Here is an 11,822-nt window from a genome sequence, read left to right as displayed (position 1 = left end):
TATGATCGTGCCGTATTACATATCATTTTTAATGTGTTGAAAACCCTTTTCAACAAAGCAAGTCAAGCACAATGGTGCACATAAACACATGTTGAAAGTTCATGAGCTAATTCACGAGAGTAGGAAAGCAAAAAAATAGCCTACATTAAGCATAACAATAAAAATAAAACAACAAAATACAAAAACAAATAGGCCACACAACATAAAAAGTGTCTATAAACAAGGTTAGACTGTTCAGAAAACACATTATTTGACATAATGACTTGTCCCTTCTTTAGTGTGTAATGGTTAACATTTACAATGTTGATACATTTTTTGATGCTGAAAGAAATCAGTCTGATAGTACTTGAGACAAGCATAAATTCAAATGTCTATATTTGTTTTGGTGTCAATTCTAGGGTTACTAAAGCAGTACCAGCAGAATAATATGTTGACTGCATCTTGAAAATGATTCGTATGTAAATAAACGCCCAGAAAAGGACACTAGTCAACAAAATGTGGAAAGTAACAGTATTTGTACATCAGAAATGTCCTCGGAAGAGCTGAGCAGCAGGTACAGGTTCATCCAGATGCTTCTTTCATTGCGATGTTCAGTGGCTCCACGCTACAAGCATATGTGGACCTGTGCTGTAGATTCAAGAGCAAGGATCCACTGTGTAAGCATGTAAAACTCTATTAACGTAATGACTTCCCTGTTTAAGTGGATTGCGGTTCATGTATTGAAAAACAAACTCAGTTACAGATGTCCTTGACAAACTTTCTTTTCCGTAGAAAGTGATATTTCTTATTTCTTTCACTGGGACAGCATTATTCGCTTGATTGTAGCACCAGATCTAGCTAAATGACGGGGGATTTAATTTGTTAGAAAAGATATGATGCAACATATTCAGGATGGATGTATATCTTCATAATCTGATGACAGACTATATTAAAACTGGCTTCATGTTGACACACCTTTCTTGACAGTTTTGTTTTTGGTTACGTCAGCATTTTGGCATCAAAAACCTGGTGGTGGTGGAGAACAGTGAAAACATCATGAAGGATTCAAGTAAATTAAAACTTTTTTTAATATCACTGTCCAGCATCGATCAACAGAAAAAGACAAAATTACTGTTTTTCTTACAACATCAGTGAATCTTGCATTTTTGCGACTGCTCTTTACTGTCGCTCCACCAATATGCTGTAGAACCAAAACCAACAGAGCGAAAACAAATGGTTTTAGCTTGATATATCCTCCATCTTAATGAATGATGTCAAGCTTGTCCGATTTGATGACAAGTATTTATTTATTGTTTTACAGATAACATACTTCACAGGGTTACCTTAGAGGTATAATCTCCTGACAGAACTCTGTTTTAACTTGTCGGAGCCAAGAGGGGAAGATGAACATACTTTATCAAGCACACATTGTAAACAACTGAGCAATATTTAAGTCTAAAATGGCGTACCATAGAATAGGTGAGAGACAACAAAATGTAAGTAAGAAGATGTGCCTCTTGCTTGCAAAGACAAAAGTTTCATTTTTACAAAACAAATAATGGTCACTGACATTTTTTCTACTTTCTTCTTTTAGTGGCTGAGAGGTAGAATGACGTATTTTCGGTTAAAACCAATGGTTGGATTTATTTACTTTATCATATCATTTCATCATGATGAGTGAAAACATTACGAGTGAATAAGTAACCCCAGCCCTCTGAATATAATGTGAAATCTGTACAAACTTCTCCATCGATCGCAGTGTTGTTTTGATTTTTATTGTGAAACTTGTTGTTTGTATCCCAAATGTCCAACGTTATAAGCAGAGGAAATATGATTTGTTTTTTCTGGTTAGGATTTCACAGTCCATCTCCAAACTGTGCGACAGTGAATTCCTTTTGTTTAATACTGTGGATAGGAAGGTCAGTTCATGTTTTTTTTATGGATGAGGTGTATAGATGGATATATTCAGTTGGAAGTATCCGAATGAACGCTTCCGGGTCCTTCCGTGGGTGATGTCACTGACGAAGGAGTTGGAGCATCTTGCCAGCCACCGTTTGTCTGTGGAGACACGACAGGAAATGGTTAGCTTAATGTTAACAGAGAGTACTGTATGATACAATATGGGTATACAAGTATCTGTAAGGATAAGGTTGGCACTATTCTGTTTTTCTTGCAACAACAGATCACATTACTTGATTAGCTTAGCTTATTCCTCTGTGCCATAGACCTCCATTGTCATCAAAAATTATTAGACACACATAAATGAGGGTTCCTTCATTACACTAACGGGTACTGTAGTTTATTTTGAGTCATCCCACAGACACCAAAAGCAACAAAAGTGTATTACTCCACTGCAAAAAATAGTCCCCCAAAAATAAACTATTAACTCCCTAACTTTAAAAAATGTTTGCTAAAAACAATAGTGCCCAGCTGTTTTAGGACAATATTGATTTTATATCACCAGCCATATCCTTTAATTAAAGGAATAATTTGAAATTCTGGGAATATGTTTATTTGTGTGTTAGATAAGAAGATTGATACCACTCTCTTATCTGTCCGTTCAATATGAAGCTTGAGGAAATGGTTAGCTTAGCTTAGGATAAAGACTGAAAACAGGGTAAAACAACTAGCAAACAGGCACCGATAAAAAATAAAAAAAATCCCAAAAAACTACCTAAAACTCTCTAATTGACACTTTGTTTGTTTAATCTCAAGGAAGTCCCTACCTCCAGCCAAGAAATAGTTTGGCACCCTACCCCTGTAAAACCGCAACTTGTCATCTTGACACTTAAACAAACAAGGTATTAGTGAGCTTTAGAGGTTCTGGCAGTGGGATTTTGTTACCTTTGGACGGAGCCAACTCAACTGTTCCAGCCTCATATTTGATAGACAGGTATGAGAGTGGTATTGATCTTCCCATCTAACTCTCTTCGTGCATTGCTTTATGAAAATATTCAGAACATAGAAAAACAGCTTTTATTGAAGATAGAAGGGGTTTTGAGTTGGTTTATTCCATCCTAAAAGCAAAAAAAAATTAAAATGCAAATATGAAAGCTATAACAGTGATGTTTGTCCTACTGCTACTTGACAGTCAATACTAAAAACTGACAAACACTGTTTTTAAGAGACTCTTCATTAAAAATATTCTTGCACCACTTCCCTAATTTTTCCCTCCAAATGGCTGACATAATGTGAGATAAACAGAAAAGATGAAACGCACAATACGCAGACCTTTCATATATCTCAGAATATACCCCTGAGATGGTTGATAAAAGAATAAATTATCACAATAAAAAAATAGCTCTTTAAAATGGAAGCCTTCTCAAATCATGATAAAAGGTTGACTAAAGACCATTAAGGACATTAATTGCAATTTCCATGCTATTAGTGAGAGCTGGGAATGTGCTTTGGCAGCCTCTTATTTCCAAACCCTGTTATTTTGCGTACAGACTGTCTGTCATCTTATTCAGAAGCGAGAGGGGAAAAAAGAGAGAATGAGAAAAAAAACATTTCCAGTCTCTGGGAGAGGCAACACCCACCAGCAATTTGAGGGGTGTAATTGCTGTTCAAGGATAAAGAAGGAGATGTGAACCACGAGAGTTCAAGTCAGTAGATCTTAGAGAGAAAAAATTTCATCGGAGCTAAATAAATAAATAAATACAAGTACCAACACTTCATTCACAACTCTTTTTTTTCTTTCTTTTTAATTTTTCTTTTTGGAAAGTGTATTCACTATAAAAACACTAAGACCCTCATATTGTCATCACTATTATCAAATATTGTTATTTTAATTCTTTTATTGTTTTTTTATCAAATGTCATTCTTCCAAAATAAGTATTTCTACTAGGTCTGGGTGTTATGACTCAAATCTATATCACGACAAATTATCGCAATATATTCTGTGAATGGTAATGATATTTTTTAATACATCACTGCTATTATATTTTATTTGATTGTTTCACAGCGGTTACGTTCTAAAGCACAAATAAACAGGCCCACACCTCCGCACAACCCTGCGGGAAGGTGCTGCGTTGCCAGATTTTGTGTGAATTCAGAGCGTCATCCTGTCTGCTGTGGCCTCTCTGCTCTGTGTGTGTGTAGCTCAGTCACACAGACCCACAGCTCTTTATACATTCATGACACAGAGACAGAGAGCAGAGCAACCTGGAGGTATGACCTGTAACCTGGTCGCTATGCTACGAGACCCATCCTCACACCCTGCACGCTGTTATTGGCTGGGGGGCTACACACCCACTGCCCAAAGGGTGATGCTCAGAAGCGTCCTGAACACACAGCAAAATAATAAGAAAATAAGAAAATACAGGCAGAGGGCAGAGTCTCTGTAGATAAATACACCGCCACACACTTCTAGTGGGTCATAAGAGATGACTGAGAGGGATTATTTTTGTATGGGTCTTAACTTACTGTTGTTCTGTAGATATTTCCAAAAAATATATATGTTGCATGATAAAATAGTTTTTTAACCAGTTTCTCAAGCTGCTCCTATCCAGGTAGCTAGAAATGACATATATCCTCTTTTTGTAAAGCACAAGCAAGGTTCTTTTGTATGAAAATATAATATTTGTGAACAAAACATCAATAAGTATTTATATATAGAGGAACTTGAGAAACCGGTTAAATGTTTTTTTCATCTAGAATGTTGGAAGAGTCTTTAAGGATTTTTAGAGCAGCCGTTAGTTTCGTTAATCTACCTTCTGGCTTTTTCATTCACTCATTCATTCACTCATTCATTCATTCATTCATTCATTCATTTATTTTGACTCAAGACCATGATCTCATAGTATGGAGCACAGACAGAACATAACAAAACAATAGCACACCATGTGGCTAAAGTATAACAAATGTTATTTAAACAATGGAAGGACATTCTTCAAAAACAACTTTTGGCTTATCTGATTGTAATAACAAAATTAATTTAAACATAGATGGGCATTTTAAATAATACTTTGTCAAGCAACTTTCTCTGTAAATCATCATGCTTACATTCTTACATTCAAACAAAATATGATATTTGTCTCCCAGACAGTTGTAATTACAAAGTTTTATATGCAGCCCTTTATATCTTCCAGAGACAAGTGGGAAGTCGGGTGTTGTTCACCCTAAAGTTACAAATAGCCTGTCTGTAGTCTACTTTTGGTTTTCATACAACAGATACTTTTCCAATTTAAGCTCTTGTTTAAATTCTACACAAAGATCACATGCTTTCACACTTTTGAGCTCACTTTGCCACTAACTTCAACAGTTTCAACCAGTTGATGTTGTTACACTTTTTGTGTGAGCCAGAGGTAAGACAAACCACAGTCATCCAGTATCTGATTGAACTGCAAGACCCATGGCATAGACCATATTATTGCAGGATGTTGTTTTAACTTTTAGGGTTTTTCCAATGTATCTATTTTTTCAAACCCCCAAACTTCACATGCATACAACATAACTGGTGTAACTAACCTGTCAAAATGATCTAGTGTGACATCTACAGGTAAATCAAATGTTGTGCATTTACAAAAGAGGGCAAACATAGAACGGGAGGCTTGCTTATGCAGCTCCTCAATGGTATTCTTAAATGAACCATTATCATTCATAATGACACCGAGATATTTAAAGCAGCGGACAATCTCTAAATTTCCTTAATTGCATACAAACTTTAGTTCAAAAATTGTCGGGTATATATTTTTTTGAAAATCGGATGCTTAGTTCTGTGATTCGCATGTAGTGGTAATACATGAGAGATTCATAACACAACTTCACATTCCTACTAACACTTAAGTTAGGAGGTTAGTTTTGGTTTTGACATTTCGCGCATAGATTTTGTCAGCTTTCATTAGCACCCGGACAGTGTGTTGAACACCTATTTCCACTTGAGCCTGTTGCATGTTGTAGCGAGCTAGATGCATCCACATTCTTATTTTAGCACGAGGCGTGTTGCAGACTTGGCTGTCAGTGTCGCTGTTCCTGTGGATGAATGATCTGACCAATGTGCTTGGACTGTTAGCCCAAAGCCCCGCTCTTTCTGTCCCTGTGACTGTCGTATTGATTCTGTTCAGCCCTGCGCAGCCTGTCGCTATGGATCTACATGCTAACACACTGCCTCCAGTGTTGCCTGTCCCGCCCTGACCAGCCCAGCAAGGAGACCTAGAAAACTGGCCCAGCCTTTGACAGGCTAGTTAAAGAGTTATTTTAAGAATTAGCGACTGGGAACTTTTTTCTGTGTAGCCAGCTTGGAAGGGAAGGGAGGTATGACTTGTCCTATAGTGCCAATGTGAGAGCAGCGTCGGGAGGTAGGATGACACCTGTGTCCTTGTTCCTGTCGACTGCAGGTGCCTCGCTAACGCTAATATCCTCCGACAGACTAGGAGCGTGTCCAGCTACTCAGCCTGGTAGCTGCCTCATTGCCTGCCACCCAGGGCACGACTGGAGCAGGGGGGGGCAACTGGCTGGACAACAGCCCAACCCCAACAAACTCTCCTAAGTGGCATCCCAGCATGCACGCAGAATTACACGATATTATACACATCCTGCAACTGGGGAATCATTGCAAAGTGAAACAACAAAGAAATGTTGAGAAGGACAGAAGGAGATTGTTTACAGGTCTTACGTTGATGCCCTGTGGACTGTACATCTGGCTGGCTGCGAGGCTGTCACTGTATCCTCCGGTCTGGCTGATAACATGGCGAAGGGTATCCACCTGGAACAACAGGGACACACAAACAAAAGGCCTGGTCTGACAAAAGATCCGGATAACAAAGACAGCCATGCACAAGGAAAGGTCAGTCTGATAGTAAAAGGGTACCATAAACAGGAAAAGGTTACAAACAGAGAATCAGAATGATTTGGCTGCTATTACAAGCTTGATAACAGACATTGCAAAAGGACAAAACTACAAAAAACACAACATGAAGTAACAAATTGTGAATATATTTGTAGTCGTGGTTAAATAATACATCTAATGCAGACACATTGACCTGTTTCTTTTTTTTTATACCACACATTGTCAATGAACTAAATACTCTCAGGAAACTTCACATCGAAACACGTTTGCCTAACATGGCTGCCAATAAAAATATGGCGTAGCTGAGGTAACATCACATTATTTTGTTGTAACAATTTTATTGGAATACTGCCATATCCATGTTCTTCACATATTCACTGGAAGCAACTTTGCAGCTTTTGGCAGAGCAGCCAGCCAGGTTATGCATGACAACACACCTGCCATCTGGATTTCACAACAAATCAGACTACTCTACTCAGGAGGCCAATTTAGTCAAAGTTGTTCCTTCTTTTTTCCCCCTTTCATTCAATTGTACAGCTCTGGGAGTGAGGCCATTCTGACACATTCAGAAAAATAATCCTTTAGAAGGAACATGAGTTTCAATAATTAAGGGCCAACCCTGAAGACCACTTTACCTCCTATAAGGGTCATTCCTTTTGCATATTCATGAACGACCTAAAGCATTTGGAGAGCTGATCTGAATAGAAAAAAGGAGGGGGTGGAGGGGTTGAGAAATGATGCCAAAAGCACTGAAAACAAATGAGAATATCACCTCGGGTAGTGATTCTTTAATCTATGGTGAGAGTTGTAACACTCAGAAACACTACGCTGGTCATCACTGTCCACTGGGGCAAGGTCAGGGAGCTACAGTGCACCAGTGGCTATGTGAACCCTTGTCAAGAGTGCTGATGAGTGTTGCACCGTTTCCAAAACTGTCTGCAGTCGTCTACTCAACTGTGGGTTGACAATGGCTCTTACATTAATGTAACGCTTAAGGCTACATGTGACCTCTGTTTCTCTGTGTGGGTCAAGTTATTGTGTTTCTACACCCTCAAACTGGTCAGTGGTTGAACATTTTTACATGTGATCTCAAATGCTTGTGAGCTTTCGGTCATGTCAGACACTGAACTTGGAAAGGCGCCTACCTGGGATTGTATGTTGGCCCCAACCTGCCCCCCTTGGTATGAGTCCCCATTGAGGGACTGCACACTCATGAACAAGTCTCCGGAGTTTGACATGTTAAAAGAGCCAGCAGAACCTGAGAATACACAGAGTCAGAGAAGAAAAGAGCAAGAGAGCAAGACAACAAATAACAGAAAAGAGAGAAAAAGTAGCAGGGAGGAAGAGAGGGACAGAAAAAGGAGTTAAAATGATCATGCATAAGCAAAAGTGCATTGAGTGGGTTACAGTAGTTTGGGAGGGCGGCAGCTATCGTGAAAAAGGGTATTTCTATAACCCTGCACACAACAGACGCAGAAGGTGCACATTAAAATATCTCCTCACCATAATTTAAAAGGAAACGAGAACCATGAGACAGATAATCATCGTAAAACTGTTTAAGTCCAGTTAAAGCGACCCTTATGGATTATATTATTGTTAAATGCCCATTCTGCTAGTGTTTCATTAAGGAAGTAATAATTGATCTGCAGGAAGACCCAAAGAATCGTCTTCGTCCTTTAATGGACCCCAGCTCCCCAGATGTAAAGAGACCATCGCGTAACTTGATTTCAACACCCGGTCCTAATCCAATACAGTTGCGAAGTCTCTATATGACAAAAGACTCCGCTTGCCCTTTGAGCAGCTTAATGGCATGCACGAGGTCAACCGGACAAGAGGCAGGAAAAATTAACGTCCACAAGACCAAGAGGTCAATAACAGAGAGAAAGAGAGACAGAGAGAGAGAGAGAAAATGAGGGAGAGAGTCAGTCAGCAAAGGCAGAGAGAAGAGAAAAAACTGAACAAGAAGGGCAAGAAAGCAATACTACATTACTGTGTTAAGAAAGGCTTTCTGTTAGTCAAAATGAAACCACACCAGAGACAGAATTCTTGAGTTGGGGCTCAGGTATGAGCACATTATTGTACTCTATTGTGCATCTATCTGCTTTGGTATAAAAATGAAATCTTTGCTGATTCTTTTAATATCTATAGAGCTCCTGGTTATACAAGCTAGCCAGTCTGAAGCTCACCTGCTGAATTGGGAGTTGATGGGGAGTTTGCCTGGCTGCCGTGAGCAGACACACTGGTTGCATTGACTGCGGTCCTCGCTGCGTACATATTGGCCTCTTCTTGGAACTTGCCGATGTTTTTCTTGTATCGGATTCTCTTGTTCCCAAACCAGTTTGATACCTGAGAAAACAGCAGTGACAAGACACAGTGGCTTAATTATAATACATTTTATTCGACATCTATACAAGCAAACATACAAAAGACAGGAATAAAATTTGATAACACTTCACTTGGAGTGTTTAATATTAACATTTGCTGGGATTGCGCTTTCTGCGTCAGTTCATACACCACATTTTAACACAGGCTTTTGTGGCTGCTTTGACATAACTGTGGCTTTCAGTTGGGATGTTTTTTTTAATTATTATTTTTTATCACTATCCTACAAATCTGGAACCTTCAAAATTAAAAAGACACCAGAGACATGTTAGCCTGTCCAAATTTGCAAGTTTATCTTTACATGTTTTTGATGGTTATGAATCTGACATAAGGGGAACTTCACGGACCAGCGCTATACAGTTTATGCCTGTAGTTGGACTCCAATGACAGTGATTAACTTGTTTGTGGCCGGTCATTAGTTTACGAGGATACAGATAACCTCTCTTATCATTTCATCTTACTGACCTCTCTGTGAGGATGAAAATGATCACAAATATACAGTAGACTTATGCTGCAGATTGAACTGCATGCATATTGAACTTAAACTTGCAAAATAAAGATAAATTGAGAGAGCAAAAATTCACAACTTATTAAAATAATGAATCAGACTGAATAAACTACTAAGTAAACGCAGCATAGTTTTACTTGAGTCAACGCTGACACTTTGATTATTATTGTCGATAATACATCAACTGGGTGCCACAAGCTACTGTAAGCTAAGCTGGACATCTAGTAACCATAACTGCAGTATTGTTTACACTAAAGCTCACTGTAGCGCAATACAGTGTTAAGATTGCCTTACTTGTAAAACCAATAAAAACTAAAACTACAAAAAAAACTCCTGGTTAAGTCAGATTTAAAATCCATCACATTTTTTGTAAATTCATTTGTTTATTCTGGTTACCTGTGACACTGTGATGCTGCATTTTTTGGCCAGCTCTTCTTTGGCCTCCTCGCTGGGATAGGGGTTACTGAGATGGGAGTAAAAGTACTCGTTTAGAATCTCTGTCGCCTGTTTGTTGAAGTTCCTCCTCTTTCGTCTGGACAGAGAGAAGCAAAGAGAAGGAGAGAATGGAAATTAAATAAATACTTAGAACAGAAATATATTAAGTAGATTCCTCTTCATTGAAGCAAGATAGTTCAGCTGTCAGAACAGTGCTTTAATTATTAAAAACTGTCAAAACAACAGAAAAAAGACAGAACATAAACCAAAAACGAATAAAGGTAAAGACACAGTTTGATGTCTGACCAGTGGCAACAGAAACAAAAATGTAAAAAAAACCTTTTCATAAAAAATAGAACAATTTGGAGGAAAGTGCATTAAATTAGAAGGATAGGCTTTGTACTACACATTCACATGGACACACACACAGACCTGGCATCGAGAAAGCGTGAGCGCAGGATCATGACGGCCTCGCAGGTGCTCTGTTTCAGCTGCATCTGGATGGAGCTGAATTTGCGGTGGATGATGCTGACCATGCGCTCGATCTCTTTGGGCGAGATGGGTCGTGTTCGAGACTGCTCCCTCAGCAGGTTCATCACATGGGTGGTGAACTCATTGCACGCCTGGATGCACAGACAGACAGGATTCATAAAAAGAATAACTATCACGGCGGCTCGACAGCTTCAGACAGAACAAAAGGATGAAATTGGATTCTGGAGGGACTGCGCCTTCAGTGGTAGGCCTTGGCCTCAGCAGAAGCAATGCTGACAGTATTACAGGAGCGGCGTAAGAGGTAGTAAGAATAGTCTAAATTAAAGCAGCAGACACAGCGCGAGGTTTCACGCCAAACAAATGTGGCAGTGGAGTCATACAGTGGAGGCAGCGAGACTCGCAGTGCTCTGAATATTAAAAAGACTTCTCTTCAATGGAAGCGAAAATGTGACAAGTGAGGAGAAATCTAAAATGACAGCAGGCTTTCAGTCCCGTTCACGTTCAAGAGGTTTAAACTGTCTCTCTCTCTTTTCACTCCATCTTTCAGTCTACCTCGTTCTCCCTCTGTCTGAATCAGTCACTGGATATGACTGCATTCAGAGTCAAGGTGTCTGTTGCTTGTCAACACCAGGGTTACGTCAGTCAAAGTGATGCACCGAGCAGCCGTTCTGCTTGCACACACACGCCAGACACTACTCACTCACATGCGCGCACGGCGTACGTAGCGTGGTGACACAAAAATGCTCAGGTGTATATTGACTGTGACAGTTAGCGATGACTAGCCTTCCTCAGAGAAGATGACAAACCCAGAAAGCTTTGACTTCCGAGGGAATGACAAGACGTTACAGTCTTTGGAAAAGAGCTGGTGTGTGACTGATATAATGGCTGCTTGCCTGCTGAAGATAACATCTCTGAAAGCTTGGCTTGTCACGAGTTGGTCTGCGAGAGCTGATTTCAAGAGCTTAGTTAAAAATGCTCAGGAAAATATCTCGTCCATCATTTATACAAACTTATTCCTATTTAGGCTCACAGATGGAGCTTTTTCCAGCAAGCATTGGACAAAGGGCAGAGAAATGTGCTAAAACACAAACATTCACTCCCACATTTACAACTATGGGCAATTTAGAGTCTTCAAATCACCTCAGCTGCATGTGTTCGCACCGTAGAAGGAGACACAAAGAGACTTCAGGAGAGAACATTCAAACTCTGTTTAGATAGAGCACATACAAAGTCTCA

General features: G+C 39.4%; 1 protein-coding gene across 5 annotated transcripts in view; it reads right to left on the bottom strand.

Annotated features, from left to right (window-relative positions):
• pbx1a (pre-B-cell leukemia homeobox 1a) overlaps positions 1-11,822 on the bottom strand; it is a 47,076-nt gene continuing 35,254 nt past the window's right edge. The window contains exons 4-9 of one of the 5 annotated variants that reach the window (XM_067605896.1): positions 10,527-10,717; positions 10,056-10,191; positions 8,956-9,115; positions 7,915-8,027; positions 6,587-6,685; positions 1-2,037 (exon numbers count right to left, since the gene is read on the bottom strand). In XM_067605896.1, coding sequence (XP_067461997.1) covers positions 1,945-2,037; positions 6,587-6,685; positions 7,915-8,027; positions 8,956-9,115; positions 10,056-10,191; positions 10,527-10,717 — 792 coding nt within the window. In that variant the 3' untranslated portion in view covers positions 1-1,944. The other 4 variants (XM_067605897.1, XR_010930939.1, XM_067605899.1 and 1 more) reach the window with 4 other exon arrangements.

Source organism: Thunnus thynnus, chromosome 12 (assembly GCF_963924715.1).
Source record: "Thunnus thynnus chromosome 12, fThuThy2.1, whole genome shotgun sequence".
NCBI classification, from domain to species: Eukaryota; Metazoa; Chordata; class Actinopteri; order Scombriformes; family Scombridae; genus Thunnus; species Thunnus thynnus.
The sequence above is the reverse complement of the archived record's forward strand: the minus strand, read 5'-3'. Positions and strand labels throughout refer to the sequence as shown.